This window comes from Camarhynchus parvulus, chromosome 3 (genome assembly GCF_901933205.1).
Source record: "Camarhynchus parvulus chromosome 3, STF_HiC, whole genome shotgun sequence".
Lineage (NCBI taxonomy): Eukaryota > Metazoa > Chordata > Aves > Passeriformes > Thraupidae > Camarhynchus > Camarhynchus parvulus.
Window position 1 is genome coordinate 2511501 of NC_044573.1, and position 18186 is coordinate 2529686.

General features: G+C 51.6%; 1 protein-coding gene across 2 annotated transcripts in view; it reads left to right on the forward strand.

Annotated features, from left to right (window-relative positions):
- BCL11A (BAF chromatin remodeling complex subunit BCL11A) overlaps window positions 1–7908 on the forward strand; it is a 74467-nt gene extending 66559 nt beyond the window's left edge. For both annotated transcript variants that reach the window (XM_030946584.1, XM_030946582.1), the window contains exon 4: window positions 3346–7908. In XM_030946584.1, the coding sequence (XP_030802444.1) occupies window positions 3346–3447 (102 nt within the window). In that variant the 3' untranslated portion in view covers window positions 3448–7908. The remainder of the gene's footprint in view (window positions 1–3345) is intronic.
- The last annotated feature ends 10278 nt before the right edge of the window (window positions 7909–18186 follow it).

The following is an 18186-nucleotide window of genomic DNA, read 5'->3' on the forward strand; positions in this document are numbered from 1 at the left end:
AGTTCACTGTCCGGCCAGTGGAAGGTGTTTGCAGTCTGCACCTGTAGCTTTGGGATTTCCCCCCCCTCTAGATCAGGAGTGAGCTGTGACCCCCTCACCGCGATAGCCTGCGGCAGCCCCGGCCTCCACCCGCTCTGCAGCAGGGGCTTCCCTCCTCGTGGGGCAGATCTGTGGCAGAAGAGGTGAGCAAAGCACAGCTCTGCAGCCCCTGGGGCGCCCCTGTCCCCAGCTGCTTTTGGGGATGGGGGGAAATCGCCCCTGTGAGCTGATTTCTCTTGGGTGGCCGAGGTCTCTGGGATCGCACTGAGCCCAGCCCAAAGCTCCCAGCCCCACTCCCAGCTGGAGCTGGGAGCTCCCTTCTTTTCTTCCCGGGCTTTGATTTTTTCCTTGGTTTTTTGGTGGGAATTGCAGGTTTCTGTGCATTGTCTCTAAAATCCGGAGTTCAGGTCCCCCCTGTCCCCCCTTAGGGGTCTGTATATGTTGTCAGTTTGACAAATACTGCATGTTGCAGCATCTCTTTACTTTATTAAAGCACATACCGCTGTGATATTGTCTCTTGCTGTTCCTAGTGTAATGGATTTAATACTATTTTTTTTTCTTTTCCTTTTTTTGATTTCTGTAAAACCTTCCAGTTGTTCTGTTGTCTTCTTGTGATGGCATCATTTGTTGCCTGTATTTTGCCCGGCGCCTTCTGAAGGGGGAGGTTTGGAATTTTAAAAAAAGACAGAAATACTTATCTAAAGAAAAAAATATATTCTTTTTCTAAGAGAGATTTGAAAAGAATGTAGTAAAGCTCCATTTTAGTCCTGGAAGAGGAGGGGGGAAGGTTTTGTTGTTTGGGCTAGTGGGATGAGAGTGCAAGAGGGCTGGAAAGGTGCCGGCAGTGCCCCCCGAGCTGCTCTCCCCTTCAGCAGGGTGGTACCCACTGGCTGGAGCTGGAGTGATGCCAGAGGGATCCCTGGCATAGGGAAGGCAGAGTCCCACCCCTGCATGGGGAGCTCCAGGTGGCAGGCATGGACTCAGGCTGTTCCCTGGAAGGCCAGTGTCCACAGGGATGTGCTTTGCAGCTGCCTTGGTGACGCATCTTTTGATGCTGTGCCAGGAAATAGCTGTACAGAGTCCGGTCTCTTCCCTCCCTATCCCAAATTTTATGGCTGGTTGTTGTGAGACCATGGTGGAGGTGTTTCCTAGAGCACTGGGGTTAGCTGTGCCTGCGGTTGAGCATGGCCTGGATGTGTTATAGAGCGGGTGCTGTACCCTGGGTTCGTCCTACGGTGGTCATTGTCCCACCGCCTTTCCTTACGCTGTGTTTTACTTATGAAATAATCTCATGTGGAAGCACATAGGCAGGCATCTGCATGTATCCATGTACAGGCATCGCTAGGTAGACCTGTGCTGCTGCAGTGGAAAGCAAACTGTTGACTTCTGTATCGAGTGTGTGATTCCCAGGTTTCCCAGAGCTGAATTTTCCAGGTTTCCCAGAGAGGAGGGAGCCCGGTGGGTGCCGTGTGGCGCACAGGGCAGGGTGGCGGTGTGCGGGAAGGAGCGGCTCCTGCTCCAGGAGGAGTTGTCTGAGCAGCGGCTGGTGAGGGTGCAGCTCGCGGGTGGCAATGGCCTGGCACCCCCACACCAAAGCAGGAGTGCATGGATGTGGTGTTTTCCTGCCAGGGCACTAAGTCAGGGGTGTGATGAACCCACTGGAGTTTGTTGGGTTGGGGTGTGGGTGTGCCAGGCCCCACCACGAGCTCTCGAGCTGCTTCGGCACCCTGTGCACGCTCGACCTGAGCTCCCCAAAAATTTCCCAAAGGTGTCTCTAGGAATGAGTGATATTTGGGTGACAGCATCTATCATTAAAATCTCAAGCCCTGTTTTGAGGGGAAACGTGGGTTTATGGCATAGACCCTTTAGTGTCTAATCTCCTCCAAATGGAATGATTATTGCAATGAAGGCGCTGAAACAGTATCCAGAATTTAGGCTACAGATGTTTCATATTACTATGTTTCCAAGGGCTGAGATAATACAGGAATAAGCGATACCATGTCTTTGCTTGACATTCAGGAGGAGGCTGTGGCGTATCTGATGAGATACAGTTTTGGGGTTTATCTTAGTGTGGAGTTTGTACCCAACAGAAAAATGATACCAGCTGCTCTCTTAGATCCCTCCTTCTCTTTTTTCCTCCAATAAAGATTGAAACCCACTTCTGGCGGATGCATGGACAAATTGTAGTATTGACTAGGAGAGAGTGATACTGCCCGGAGGGCTCTTTGCCAGAGCTGCTGACAAGATGCTGCTCCCCGAGCCCAGATGCTCGGCTGCTGGTTTCCAACGAGCCACAGGGATGCAGGAGGGACAGGAGGCGTGGGGGAACCCAAGGTTTTGTGCCCCTCAGCAGGACTTAAGCTTTTCAGTGATGGTGTGCTGGTGGCTGGGATGGCTGTGCTGCTCTTGGCTGCCTTGGAAGTCCCAGCCAGCTTTAACATTAGCCTGGAAACTGTTGGGCTCAGACAGGAGCAGAAGCTATCCCTCCCTGGGGGGAAACCAGGCACGGTGCTCTTGACTTCAGAGGAGACACTCCAGTTAACACCCCCTGAAGAGCTGCCCTAGGAAGGAGCTGGCTACTAAGTCCTGGTGGCACCTCATGTGTAGGAGCCCTTTAACCACTCTTTTAAGTATTAATGAAGTAAATTCCATGGAAACCAGCTCCCCACTGGGCGGCCGAGGTGGATTTTGAGGAGCGTGTTGACGATGTGCCGGCCTCGCCGCGGTGTAGCCCTCGGCCTGTCGTGTGCGTAGGGCGGTGCTGGGTGATCAGCCCGGAGCTGGGAATGGCTGCTGGGAATGTTTGCTTTCCAGTGCACCATGCCATGCTGCTGCAGTCGATGGCTTTGCTGGGCGTGGGCTGGGGCAGTGCAGCTGGAGCTTTGCTGCCGTGTGGTATCCACGTGCTGGGAGCTGGGAAAAGCCCTCAGTGATCCGCCCGCCGTGTGCCGTGTTACCAGTCCCAATGGCTTTAGCAGGGCCTTCAGCACCTGGGGAAGCCCATGAGGGTTTGGCAAGGACTAGGAGGAGGTTTGCATACAGGCTGGCTTGGTCCCTGCCCAGTAAAGCCCGGAGGTTTTTCTTCCTCAGTGATCCCTGTGGTTCTCGCGTGGTGCCGAGGATGCCGGATGCGGGAGCGTGGTCTGAGAGAGGAAGGGCTCCGTGCTGCCGTGTCCCTTTGTGGCAGCTGGGTGTCCTAGATGTTAGAGACGGAAAAGAGACAGGCAGAGAAGTAGGATGAGGGAATGACTCGCACCGTGGGCCATGTCACACCTGTTCTCTCCTCTGTCCCCATGCTCTCTGTAGGTTCGGCGTACCCCCCCAGCTGGCGCAGCGCCCAGGGAGCCCCGGATGTCTGGCAGTTTTCGGATGGAAGTTCCAGAGCACTTAAATTCTGAGAGGAGGTGAAGCTGGGGTGAGCGGCCGGCGGCGTCTGGGCGACCGGAGGTGCCTCTGTCCTGCTGGCTCGCCACATCCATCCATCCCTGGGAGAGCCTGAGGAGTCACCCGCCGACAGCAGCGCTCCCCGGGCTCCTCCTGCCTGCAAGACTATCGTATTTATATTTTGTAATAGAGTACAACACTTCTTTGGGGCTGGGTTTTTCGGTTTTTTGGGGGTTTCTTTTTGTTCATTGGGTTTTGGTTTTTTTTCTTCATTTTCTAAAAACAAACACATGAAAAAAAACCCACCCACCAAGGTCAAGGGCTTAATGATGGCTCCGACTGGCTCCTTTCCCCACGGAAAAGACTGTCTTGCTCTCATGGACAAGCCGGCCTCTTGGTTATCTCCGCAACGTGCCATTCCTCGGGAGGCACATCTGATGTGATGAATTAAAAATAAAGCAAAACACAGTGTAGGTCTGTGGGTGGGTGGGAAATTGCCATAATAAATGTTGGAGCTTTAGGTTTTGTTTGCTCTGTCTTTAATTTTTAATGCTAACAAGGGCCAGACGGCTGGTGTGACTCTGTGTTCCCGTACCCTCTGCGGAAAAGCGAGTGCTGGGTTTTCACTGGGAATGGTGTTGGCACGAGGGGCTGGTGGACAGGACAGACCTTTCCCACAGAGCTAGGCCAGGAGCTGGGCTTAGGGCTGAGCACCCTGAGTGCTCCTGAGCCACCTCTGGCCTTTGGTGATGCTGAAGAGGGGGGGTTCCCTTGGTGAATTCCAGCTGTGGTGTTGCATTTTGCTGCTGAGCTCTGTGCTCCCGGGGCTGCCGGGCTCTGTGATGTCTGCTTGAGGAGAAGTGAGGCCAGCACAGGTTTTGGGAGGGGTGACAGCCATGCTGAGAGTCAGACCAGGGGATGCAGAGCCTGCCCTGAGCTGGGGGAGGTTGTTGTCCTGCTGCTGCCCGGTTGTTGTCCCGGTGTTTGCCAGGCTTTGCCGTCCCTTGCTCGGCGCTGAGCAGCACCCAAGGAGTGTCCTGGGTGGGAGCCCAGGCTCTGTGCTGAGCAGAAGATGGGTTATGTGTGAGCTTTGTGCTGGCTCTGATGGGACTGACAGGCTGTAGCTGCTCCTGCCTGTGCTGGCTGGTGGGAATGGGCCTTATTTGGTGAAAGGAGCAGCTGGGTAGCGAGTGGAGTGGCTGGCTGGGATCAGCGGGATGGAGCCGTGGGGAAAGGGCCAGTGGACTGCTTGGCTTTGTGCATTAACTTCAGTCCCACTCCTGTTCTGAGTGAGACCCTCACTTGGGGTGACTGGTGAAACCTGGTGTAGGGAAAACGATGTTGCCTTTTCCATGGACAGTGTTGCTCTTTTGTTGTTTAAAACGCCGGGCTGTGTTTTTCTCGTGGTGGCCTGGGCACAGCACAAGCACAGACACTTCAGTACCTTAAAATCTGGCTGGGGTGGGCAGCAGGAGCATCTCCAAAGGGTGCCACACTGGAGCACTTGGTGCACTGGGATGGACACAAAGGGAGCTATTGCTGCTTCTCCTAAGGTGATTTGGTCTTTGAGGGCAGACTATCCAAAAGTCTATGCACAGCCTCTGCTCTTTTTTTACCATGAGGGGATGTTTTTAAAGTTTCTTCCTAACCCAACCTGTGCTGCCACCTCTGTGTCTGCTCCTAAGGGTTTTTTGAGCCTTGGAAGGGTGGATCCTGTTGGATTAAGCACCTGATTGATTGTGGGTGCACAGTGGTGGAGAGTGAGACACCTGCTCCTGCCTGCCCTGGGCTCTCTGCTCCAGGCAGCCGTGTCAGACCAGGGCTGGCGAGTCCCTGACTGCCAGGGGGGCTGCTCTTCTCGTTTCTCTGGGCTGCTGGGCAGGACCCACCTGGTCTGTACCCACAGCCTGGCCCAGGGCTCTGGGAAGCTGCTTTGTGAGGGGTTCCAGCGAGCTGGCTCCTTCTGGGGGTGTCTGACCCTTGCTCTGTGTGGGCACAGGCCCAGCTCAGTTTGTGGATGTCTCCTGGGCTAGCTGGTTGTGCTTTTGCTGCTCTGCCTGGTGGAACAAGTGTGATGGGATCTGCTTCCTCCGGCTGTGGCTTGTCTCTCCTTCAGCAGGCAGTGTGAGGGCAAGGGTCTCTCCCAGGAAAAGCGAGAAATAACAAAGTGGGGGTGGCTCAGTGTGTTCTGCCAAGCACAGAAGTGACACCTGAAATGCTGAAGATGTAGTCAAATCGTCTTTGAAATGTCTATTTTTTAATACAGTTGTTAAAAACTCTCCCCCAACTCTTAGGGCTTTGAAACATCTTCAGAATTCCTGTTGCCTTAACAGGTGCCATGTCTGTGCTGAGAGCCCCCTGTGAGCCGTGGGGCTCCTCTCCCTGCTGCCAGCCCTGCTCCTGCTCCTGCTCCTGCTCCTGCCCCTGCTCCTGCCCCTGCTCCAGACTCTGCTGTGGCTCCTGCAGAGCCCCAGGACAGCCTCAGCACGGGTCTGCTGGAGATTCCAAAGGGTCTCCACTGCCCTGGGTGAGCTGGGGGGGCTGTGGGCTTTAATTCAGGGTGTCATCAGGGCCCTCCTTTTGTCTGAGCAGGGCTTGGCTGAGCCCCCTTGCTGTGTCTGGGCTTGGGATCACCAGCAGCTTAATGAGTTTCTGCCAATTAACAAGAGTGCAAGGTTTGCTGTGAGGGGAGGGCTGGGAAGTTGTTAGAGGGGCGATATTCCCAGGGGTTTTGTATTTTGGCATATTCTCCAGGTGTTGGTCTGCACATCCAAATTGGAAATAAGGTGTGGTTGGCCTTTATTAAGAAAACAAAGCTCCTAAGGTTTTGGGGGTCTTAATAAAGAAAAGATTAATCTTCTTCCCAGTCCTGGGGGTTGAGATGAACAAGATTCCTGGGAATCACCTGGCTTAACTTGGAGGTTTTGGGTTTAAAAAGCTGTTTTCAGACTTGGAGATGATCTGACTATGCTGTGTTTGATTTCTAAGCACACTTTTCCTGACACTAAAATGCAGCAAAGGTCAAGCCTTTTGTGAAGTCTAGCTTAAATTTTGCTTTCAAAATAATGTATGTTTTGGATTCGTGATGCATCTGGGCTGTGGACTTTTATGGGATGCAAGACCTCTCCCCAGAAGGGATCTGAGAACAGATTTTGTGAGTGAGTTTCCAGGCAAAACTGCCAAGCTCCTTGTGGTTTTTTTCAGCTTTGTGTTGGGTCCCACTAAGTGGCTGTGTTCAAGCAGCATCGTGGTGTCGGTGGGTGACAGCACAGCTGAGGGCTCTGGGGGAAAGTGCAGGGAAGCTCCATCCTCCTTGGGTTATTTTAGCATCTTTAGCCTTTCCTTTGGGTTTGCATCTCCTTTCTTGTGTGTGTTTGAGCTCTCTGGGTGCTGGTGAGGCCTGGGGTGAGCCTTTACCTGGGGGTTTTTGGCACTGAGGACGGGGAGGAGCTGCTGAGCACCACTGCTGTCCCAGGGCTCCCTGCTCTGCTGGGCTGTTTCACCTGACCCCACTGAAAAGTCTCCTTGAGGAGTGAGCTGGAGCCCCCAGCCCTCAAAAACGGGAGTGGTGCCTCATTTCCTTCCTCTCTGCTTCTCCTCCCACCCAGCTCTCCCATTCCAGCTTCATCATTCCATTGTGTCTTGTATCTGCTGCAGGTCAAACATTGCCCCTCCATCCCAGTTCTCTCCCCCCCCAGAAATCACCCTCTTAGGATTCATCTTCTGCAGGGGTCCCAGCAATCAGGCTATTCCCAAGGCAAGGTGGAGTTGCAGGGGGCAGAACAAGGGCAGAATGAAACCCCTAAACCCCAAACACGGCCCTTCCTCCTTAATCTCCCTGGATAGAGTTACACATCTGGTGGAGGCTTGCTCGTTGTTGCCATGACTTTTATTGCATCTTTAGCACTGATGAAGTTCAGATGGCAGGACCAGGGGGCCCCAGTTCCATTTCTCCTCCTGGCCTCCCGTCATGAGCACGGCGCCATCCCTGGGAACGCCGGCTCCGAGGGCGGGAGCAGGGGGAAAACCTGGCTCTGGGCATGGCAACAGGTGGGTGGAGATGCCTGTGTTGGGTGAGCACCACATTCTGCACGGAGGGGGTGATGGGCAGGTGGTTTCTCCTGACAAAACCCAGGTGAGGTGGATCCCACCTTTCCCTGGTGGCCGCGCCGGTCCCGAGCTCGGTCCATCCCTGGTGGCTCTTCCCTGGCCCTTTCCATGACCCTCTGGGCTTCCAGTGGCGATGTACAGAAGCTCCCAGCTCCCCCCAATGTCTGCATGTGTCTAAGGGCTATACAGGACTCACTGGCGGGCCCCCCGGGGGCGGGATTTGTGCATGCAAATGAAGGTTGTGTTTGGCTTCTCATACTCGGGTCTATATTCCATATTGTGTTGACCAAGAAAAACACCTCAGCCCCTGTGCTGAAGAATGTGATGGACTGATGGCTTTCAGAAACGTACTGTAAATCAAGGAGGCTAATAAATACTTGCTATTAATAAAACGGGGCTACTGCCTTTCAAGTTATTTTCACGTTTTGCAGCATCCTGGTTTAAATGGCACGAAGAAGGCGGCACCTTTGGACCTCTCCTCCTCCCCCCCCAGCACTCTGTGGCTCAGCTGAACCCCCCCAAAGGCTTGGGCAGGAGTTTTTCCTCAGTGAGGAGGTTTAGATGGAGCAGCCCAGCCCCACAGAGCAGATGAGGGGTGACCCCAGTGGTGCAGAGTCCCTTTGGCAGAGGGTGGCCTCTGGCAGCCCTTGCTCCATGGCTCGTGTCCATGAAATCCCCCACTGCTGGGCATCCCCAAAACCCCCCTGTGCCCCTAATTCCACTATGGATAAAACTTATTTTTCATGTTCTCCTTCCAACAGACCTTCTCCTTGCTCCCTGCCTGGCACGCTCCCCTGGGCTTTGGCTTTTCCATTTGGAGGCTTTGGGGAGGAGCATCCCTTTGGGAGCTGCTCTGCACCTGGCTGCTCCAGTTGGCTCTTACTTTTTTTTGTTGCCTAAAATCCCCCTTTAGCTGTTTTCCTTACTTTTTTCCCTCTCTCCCCTGCTGAAGAGACATCACCTTCTGCAGCTGTAGTGATTAAAGGGGAGGGGAAAAAGAAAAAAAAAAAAAGCTTATTTAAAGCAGAGCCTGGCAATATAAAACAAGGTGTGGAGGTGATGAATGATCCCGGGGTACATTAAAGCAGGGGCTGGCACTTTCGTGTTGGAGCGCTCCTGGAGCTGCTCGGGAACGTCGAGCATCCGCCCCGGGGCCCTGATTCGGGCAAGTTCAAAAACGTCCCCTGGGATTTGGCAAGTCCTGGCTGTTTTTCCTCTCCCCAAGACCCGGGTGCTGCTGCTCAGAGGCGGGGCTGGGAGGCCACGGAAGGACAGATCCCCATGGCCCTGCTCCGGCACCCGGCCGGGCAAGGGGAGCATGGATGGATGGATGGATGGATGGATGGATGGATGGATGGATGGATGGATGGATGGATGGGTGCTCCTGCAGGGTGCAGGGGTGGGGAAAGCCTCCCTTTTGGGAAGTGCATTCCCAGCACTGCTGTGGGATGGGGAGCAGAGCACTGCTGTGCATTCCCAGCACTGCTGTGGGACGTGCGAGGGGAGCAGAGGATGGATGGGAGCTCCTGGAATGTGCAGAGGTGGGGGAAGCCTCCCTGGCTTTTAAATGGGGGAAGCCTCCCTGGCTTCTAAATGCTTTTTTGGAAGTGCATTCCCAGCACTGCTGTGGGAGGCAGTCAGGAGAGAGGGAGGAAAAGAGCAGAGCTCATTGCATGCAAGGAGCGAGGGCAGGTGCAGGGAAATTATGCATTTTTCCAGACTGGCTTATTCCCTTCTGTGTATTAAACATTATTTTAATATTCGAGTGACAATGTTTCATAATTAAGCCAAGTGTAAGAGGTGGAGCACACTGGAGAGCTGGGCTGGGCGTGGGGAGGTGAGGAAGGCTCCCAGCCCCTGCCCAGGATTCACCCAGGCTGCAGCATCCTCTCTGGGAAGGGCAGAGCCTGGCCCTGGAACCCCAACACACCCCGTGACCAGGCAAGGGAAACCTTTAACTCATAAAGGTTGTAATGTTAATACAGAAGAAAAGCCTTTTAAAAAATTACATTAGTTCACAGCCATCCATTGAACTCAAGAGGGGAAATCTAGCCCCTGAGAGATAGAAACTAAAGAGCTGAGCCATAAACCAGTACGATAACATCCTTATTATAAGATGCAAATTAAGGGGCCCAATTCACTTTAAAAAAGCATTATGAGTATTTAATTTTTCTAGTGGGAATCTCTGAAGTTGGCCTGTGTGTGGTTTTTTGTGCTGTGTACTTAAAATAAAAAAGGAGAAAGTCAGCCAGGCCACGAAGGAGAGCTGAGGGTGCTGAGGGTGCTGTGGGTGTGGGAGGAAGGAGCTGGTGCTGAGGGGGGCAGCAGGAGATGTGCTCACACTGGGTTGGGATGGGCAGCTCCTGGTGAAGGCCAGCAGCACTGCACTGGGGTTTCAGTGGGGTAAAAAGGGTCAGAGCCTGCCCTGGGTGTGTTTAGGGGTTCCATGTCCAGAGCAGCAGGCTGGCTCCCTGTGCAGCTCTGACACCGGTGCCCCGTGGGTGGAGGGCAAGCCCCGGGCTGCTGCCCCATCTGTGCTGTGTTTTGGGGTTTCTCTCCCTGCCCTGGGCCTTGCCCCTCCTCCTGTGCTGCTGTGACACTGCCACCAGCGCTCTTGTCACAGCAAACATTCAGTGCCAGAGGGACCTCGAGGCTTTGGGTGCTCTGCTTGGGGCACTTCTTAACAACGGGAGTGATTTGAGCCTTAACCATATCTGCCCAGCTGGGTTTTCCTGGCCATTTCTTGCTTCCTGGAGCTTTTTAAAAGTTATTTTATTTTTTTTCCCTCCCCTCTGAGGCTGGAAGATGGTGCAATTGCTGCCCTTGGCCCTGTCCTTGCTGTTGTCACATGCTGGAGGTTAAAGCCTCGAGCCAGGTGGAGGACTTGACGTGCAAGGTGGGGACAGCTGGGACAAATAAAAAAGAGATACACCAAATGCCAGGCCTGCTCTCCATCCAGCTTTGGAGTTGGAAGGTCAGGAAAAGCATAGGAAATGTGGTACCCTCACTTCACACCCTCAAAGACAAAAGAACTGGTTCAGCCCCCTGCAAACTGGAGCCATCCGGAGCCTGGAATTGTCCTTCCAAATGTAGAAAATAAAACAAGGGGCCCTACCCTGGAAGATTGCCTTTCAGAGGGGCATTCCACTGCTCTCCTATGCAATGTGCAGAGGTCACAGGCTGAGCAAAACAGCCAGACCAGGTAAATACATTCCTTTGAAACCCGGGGATTTTATTTATTTTGTGGCACTGTAGAGCATCTCTCCAGTTCTGGGTGTGAAACTGGGATGGGATGGGATGGGGGCTCTGCAGTTTGACTTTGGGGTCAGGCTCTGCTCCACCACCTCAGCTGCTGCCTGGGGTTCAGGGCATGCAATAACTGGGTTTTCAATGTGCTGGGGAAAACCCTGGTGGTCTCCAGCTGGTCCCCAACAGCTGAGCTAGGACAGGGCCTCTGCCGTGTTCCAAAACTTCTCATCCCAAGGCTGCCTCCTTATCCCTCCTTCTGACAATCAAATACTTCTTTCCAAACCCCTGATTGCAAGGAATATTGCTGCTTTTTAAAGCAGCACTGGTGCCCCCAGCCAGCAAGGACCATAGAAGAGTGCTGGGTAATGCCTGTGGCAGGCACTGGGCCCCGAGTCAAGGGCTCCTTGCATTGAGAGATTTTTTTTTAAAGAAAGAAAATAACTCCTCCTGTGTACTTTTTCTTTTGTTTAAGAATCATAAATTCAGCAGCTAACAGGGCTAGTGGTCCATCTGGGCAGCAGCATGGGGCCATAGGTTAGTTAGCCTGGGAATATTTATGGGGCTTTGCTGGCCAGGCACGCTGAGGGGGCTCAGGTATTAAACACCCATTAAAAACCCCCCTAAAAATCAACAACAGACCAACCTTTCGTGACGGAGCAGGGCATACCACGATGCACAGACCTAGAGAAAGAGCTGTTTCAGTGGTGTTTTCCCCCCACCTCCTCCTGAATCTGCACAGGAGCACCTGGAGCACCGTGTGGCCAAAAAATCACCTGGACCAGACTTTCACTTGTCGCTTCCAAAGCGAACTTTGTGGGAAGTGGAAGGATAAATATCCCAAAAATAACATAAATATATATCAATAGATTCTATCAATATAATAAATTATATCAATATATTACATATATTTAATATATATAATAAATATATTATATATATTATATACAATAAATACATATCAATATACTATATGAATATAGTAAATTATGTCAATATATTATATATATTATATGTATAAAACAAGTATATTATATATATTATATAAAATAAATATATCAATAGATTCTATCAATATAATAAATTATATCAATATATTATATATATTTATTATATATAATAAATATATTTTATATATTATATAAATTAAAAATATATCAACATACTATATTAATATACTAAATTATGTCAATATATTATATATATTTAATATATAAAATAAGTATATTATATATATGATATAAAATAAATATATCAATAGATTCTATCAATATACTAAACTATATCAATATATCATACATATTTTATATAATAAATATATTGTATACATTAAATAAAATCAATATTTATCAATATACTATATCAATAAATTAAATTATATCAACATATTAAGTATATTATATATAATAAATATATTATATATATTATATAAAATAAAGATATCAATATATTATATCAATATAATAAATTATATCAACATATTACATATATTTATTATACATAATAAATATACATAATATCAATATATCAACAATAAATATCCCACGATACAAAGCCCGTGGACAAACCCCGGGTGATAACTTCCCACAACCATTTCCAGCTCGTCTTGCACCCCCTAAATTCCCCCTTTCCTGTCGCTTTGGGAGCAGCAGCCCCATAAATCCTGGGCGCCCGGAGCTTTATCGGGTGTCCCCGGCTGTCCCCGCGAACCGCGGCGGGGCTGAACATCTGCAGCGGAGGGAAATCCTCCCCATCCCGCCGCTGGCTGTGGTTCCGCAGCCCCGGAGCTGAGAAATGGGGAAGGATGTCCCTCCCTGGGGCTGGCACTGACTGAGCGCAGGGGAGCAGCCGCGTTCCTGCATCCCCGGGCCCTGCCCGGCTGCAGAGCAGAGCTGGGGATGGGCTGGGAAGGGGTTGGGAAACCTGCCGGGGGGTTAAAGGCAGCTCTGTGTCCGTGTGTGGCTCCAGCAGCCCTTGGGAAGGACATTCCACATCACACAGCACCTTGGTTTATTTAAATGATAAATAAACCAACCAAACCCCCTTTAGTGTCCCTTTGTGCTTGCGTTTCGTCCCTTTAGGAAAGCCCTTGGCTTTTGGGAGCAGATGATATGTTTGTGTCTCACTGAGGTTTGCACCACCTGAAAGGCCCAGGGACCCATGGAAAGCTGGGCTCTCCCAGGAGCTGGGCTTCTCTGTTGCTGGGAATGCTCAGGAGAGGCTGCAGGAGGTTTATCCAGGATGGAGTGATGCCCAAGATCCCCCCAGGAAGGCTCCTGCTGTGGCTGGACTGCAGCTCCCCAGGATGTGCCATGGGGCTGGAACGCTGTGTGTGATGGGGTGGCTGGGGAGCTGGGAACAGGGAATTGTCAATTTGCAGCAGCACAGGTGCTGCCTCCTACATGGGTACAGGTGCTTCCTCCTGATCCTGTCTGCCTGCAGTGGATCTGGGGGCTCCTGGGTACGTCCAGCCACAGCCAGAACCTCCCTAGGTATGGTTTTTGTCTGGCTTGTTGGTTTGGGCTATTTTTAAGGCTGTGGCAGAGGTCCTGCTTGGTGCCAGAAGTGTTTCCAGAGGTGCTTCTCTTCACACCTCCCTGACACCTTTCCTCCACCACACGGCAGCCTCAGGCGCCTTTCTAACTCCTCTCAAACATTTTGGGGGGCTCTTTTTTTTACACCTCTTTCCTTTCCTCTGCCATGTCCGAATCCTCTCATCCCTTCCTCAGTACTGACATAAAAATGCAGCTGAGAAAACACTGAAGCTGCTTCAACAACTGCTGTGCTCAGAAGTAAAGTAAACCAGAAAGTTTAAGTTACTACACGGAGAGCTTCCTCTTTAAACCAGCTTGGGGCAGGGGGAAGAAGTGAGAGTCCTTGGTAATTAGATTCTCTCCCTCATCCTAATTGCATTAACAACAAGTCAGCTCCAAAGGTCTGTTTCTTTTTAAGTTTTCTTGAATTTATCCTTTGTCTGAGAGCCTTGGAACAAGAGGGCTGCAGTAAATATGATTAACCTGCAGTCAGTGCTGGGGGGTTTTGGCTGTGCCCTGTGGATGCTCAGCCTGCTGTGGAGAACCACCAGGCTCTGGGAAAGCAGCTCCTGCCAAATCCAGGGAGCGGAGCAGCCAGAGCGGTGAGCTGCTCCCTCCTGACCAAAGAGGCTTTGTCTTAAGGGATATTTGGTGGGAAAAAGCTCCCTTTTCCTCGCCATCCCTTTCCAGGGTTGCTAAAAGACCATGGAGGTTTAGTTTGGCAATGCCTTGTCAATACCTTCTGCAATTCCAGAGTGCCAAATTCCTTTAAACTCTGATTAAAGCAGATGTGTATTGTGTATTTTCTTTTCTAGAAGAAGAGAGGATGTTTAGCTAATGTACAATTAGGTGCTGGGTCTGTGGGCTGCACAGAGCGTGGAGAGAAACCCCCGGGTGGGGAGGATGAAGGAAAAGCCTCCCATACCAATGTGGGATGTCCCCTTTCCCTGAACTGAGGTCAGGACAATTGTTCAATTAGAGGTGAGCACTGAGGGCTTCTTGGTGACCTTGCACTGGAATTCTGCGCCGTTGGGAGCTGGTGGTTGCACAGGAGGTGGGCAGTGATGCACCTCGGGACTCCTGTGAGCTCCTGACACACCACAGCCCCCCATTCATTAGAAAAAAACAGTGCTGATGGTTCAGAAACATTAATTGTTGGGGATCTCTGTAAATTCTGGATTGAAGGAGTCTGTCCTCCCTCCTGCTTCACTCAAGTCTGTGCTCTGCAAAGCTTTTCTCCCGGGAATGAAGACAAGGAGCGGTGTGCTGATAATGCAGTGACCTTCAGCAGGAAAAGAGAGCTCATGTCCCCAGACCACAACCGCTCCTGGGTGACATTAACTGGGAAACTTGTGGAGAAGGGACAGTGCACATGCTGTCCCCATCAGGAGCACATCAGGGGGACTGGAGCTGCGATGGGGACGAGCCAAGGGTGACACCAGCACCTGCTGGGGCAGGGCTGGGAGGGCAGGGCTGGCTGCAGGCCACAGGCTCCTCTGACAGCTCCAGGAGCCACCCAGGGAGCCTGCAGAGAAGCAGCTAAGGAATGGGGACAGAGAGGATGGGATAGAGCAAGTCACATCCTTCAGAGCCCTGTCCCACACCACCAAGCATTGCTCGCTCTCAGAGAGCCCTGGGGCTGCCCTGCCTGGCCAGGGATGTTCATGTTCACGTTAATGTGTTAATGACCTTCAGCTGTGCTGCCCCAGCACTGATTGCCCTCAGGGTTGCCCTGCCCCTCTCCAGGTGCTCCTCGTTGGGCTGATTGCAGCCCCCTCACAGAGGCAGGCCCAGCCCAACCTTCAGGCTCCATTTTGGCGCTGCCTGCATGGCCTGAGGGAGCCCTGCACCTCACAGAGCACAGCTAACAGCGAGTTTGGGGTTTTGTGGTGCTGTCTGGATGTCCTTGGGGTCCTGCATGGGGGGAGCTCTGTCACCCCCTCTGCTCTGCCCCGCTTGCACCTCAGCTGCTTCATGGACTGGGCCTGGGAGGCACTGCCTGTGCTCCTCATCTGCAATTTGTCTGGCTCACAAAAGGACAGTTTTGGGCTCACAAAAGGACATTTTCGGGCTCGATCTCCCCCTGGGATTGTGCAAGGTTGGTGTTTAGAAGTGCCAGCTTACCGTGAGTGTCCAGCAGGCTCTGGGGAAGAAAAGCTGTGCTGCCACGGGAGAAAGGAGAGGAGGCTGTGCTCACAGAGCACAGAGACTTTTGTGAGGTGCCTCCAGCTGAATTTTCCTTGTGCACCGTGCTGAGAGTCCAAGCACCTCATCTTTGTGACCACTGTGGATTTTTCCTGCTGGGAAGGAGAGGGAGCTGCTCTCCATGAGGCAGGTGAGTGCTTCCTGTACTTGCTGCTCTTTAAAGCACTGCTGTCCTTGGATTCCTGCTCTCTGCAGATGGCTGCTCTTTATCTCTGGAGGCTCTCCCTGTGCCCAGAGTGGCACCTGCTGTGTCACAGCCCCTCTGCCCCCTCTGCCAGAGGGGAGAGCTCCCTGTGGGCTGGGCAGGAGGGTTTTGGAAAGCCTCTCTCTGCTCTGAGAGCTCAGCTGGGCAGGAGAAATATTTTGGGTGTGCAGGGCTGCTCTGAAGGCAGCTCTAGAGCTGCAGGAATGCTCTGTGCTGGGCTGCTCATTGTGAGAAGATGCGTTGCTCTGTTTTTCTGGGCAGAAATACTTTTTTTTTTTTTCTTTGTTGCGTCTGAAATTCCCGTTTTTGGGAAAGGCTGTGCTTCAATGTTGCAGCGGGCGGAACGTTTTAAAGTTTTTTTTAAAGTTTGAAGTTTATTGCTGGTTGTGAAGTGTTGATAAACTAAAAAAAGAAATCGACAAGCCATATTGCTTGGAGACATCAGTGCTAAGAGGGAGGGAATGCTCAGCCCCTCTGCTGTGCAGCTCTGTGCCTTGCCTGGTGCTTCCCTCGCGGTGAGTCAGGGATGGCACCACGGGGTAATTCCTCCTTGCCTTGGGGAAGTTGCAGAAGCAAATGTGGTGGCTGAGGAGCAGGCTGTGCTAAACTGCTGGGTTTTGCTGTTGTAAAGTCCTTCCTGCACAGCTCTGCACGGGGCTGGAGAGGGGTGGGCAGGAGGGTTTGGAGCTGGGGGTGCCCACAGGTGGTGCTGCCTGTGGCTGTGCTGGATGAAAGAAAATGCAGGAGGTGTTGGTCCTGTTATTCCCTTCACAGCCCCCTCCCCACTGCAGGCTGCTCTTGGCTCCAGTGAGGATGCCCTGCTCAGGGGACACATTTTAATCCATTTTCTCCTCCCAGAAGTGCTGGGGAGGTTTATCCAGGTCTGTGTGGTGCAGAGCTCAGCCCAGGTCTCCTGGACACTGGGATCTGTCTCATGTGCTTTGGTAGGGCTGTGTCACCTCGCCCTTGAGGACACCACAGTCCTGATCTGTCTCCCTCCCAAACCACCCTCTTCCCCTCTGCAAAGCCCAGCAAAGGTCAGCTTTGTGCATGGCTTGGCAAGCCCACACCACAACTGGCTGGACTGGTTTGGGATGCCTGGTGGCAGCAGAGTTTGGGGACTGCCTCTCCCTGGGCATGAGTCACTGGGCAAGCCAGCGTGGCTGTGCACTGCTGGGTGTCCGTCCTGCTGTCCATCCTGCTGTCCGTCCTCCTGGCCCTCCCGGGATTCAGCCATCCTCATCCTGCAGAGACTCCACGTGAACTTGGTGGTGTTACCTCGCAGGAATTTGAGGCAATCCAGAATAGATTTCTAGATAATAATAGATAATCTAGAAATTATTTTGGCCACTCTTCCTCTGCCCATCCATCTGAGGCACCAGGCTTTGGCTTCTGAGCCACAGCAGCAGCCAGGATGGGAAGATAGAGGTTTATCCATTAAAGCAGCATCCCTGACTCCTGTGGACCCGGACAGTCCTCGTTGGAGCGATTAAGGGCTGTGCCATTAGTCTGCTGCTTAATGAATATTGAAATGCTGCCTGGAAATGAAAAGGCATCTCCTTTTCTGCAGCACAAACAAAGCAGGGATGTTTTCCACTCAGAGGCACGGTCCCTAAGTGTTGCTGTCACCCCTCTGGAGCTGCAGCGCTGCCCTGGTCTTGGAGCTGAAGGGAGAAGCGGGAATCTTGTGGCTGGTAATAGCCAGGCCATTATTTTAAGGATAAAAATGTTTAATGTACAATAACGAGTCACATAATGAATGTCCAAATGAGTGATGTTTTCTTCAGTTTTGCATTCCCAGAGGAGCAGAAAGTATTGGTCACTTTGACACGGGAAGCAGTCAGGCAATTACATTGGTGTGCTCTGAAAAGAGGGGATTTTATTTCATAACAATTCCATAACAAGAAACTTGAGGAAAGGCCCAGAACACTCTGTGCTTCCTGGTCACTGCTTTAATTCAATTTTTAACCTCTGCTCCAGGTTAAAAAGGGATGTGGGTTTTGGGGCTGCCAAGCTAGTTTTGGGTTTTTGGAAGTGAGGAGCTGGGAAGGAGAGCAGGAAGGCATCTGTAAAGGGGTTTTTATTTCCAGAGAAAGGCAAATGAGAATTAATGAGTCCTGGTTACCCTTTGTAGTGAGGGGTGGTGGTGGGAGCCACCAGCCAGGGGCTTGCTCTGGCTTGGACATGTGCTTGCCATGGATGTGCAGGGCTGGGTGCTGGTCTGCTCTCACCCCACTGCGGCGTTACCAAAACTCTCTGTGGCTTCAAGGGGTTTGCCCAGGAGCTTTCAGTACCCTCTTTTTTTTTTCTTTAAAGATTTTTCATAAGTGAGTTAATGAGAGAAGTTGTACGAAATATTTTGAGACTTAAGACTCATTTTCTTCCCTTACTGACATTTTGGGCAAAATGGTACCCTTGTCATTTTAGTTGGGCAGCACCACCTAAATATTCATTATGGTTCAG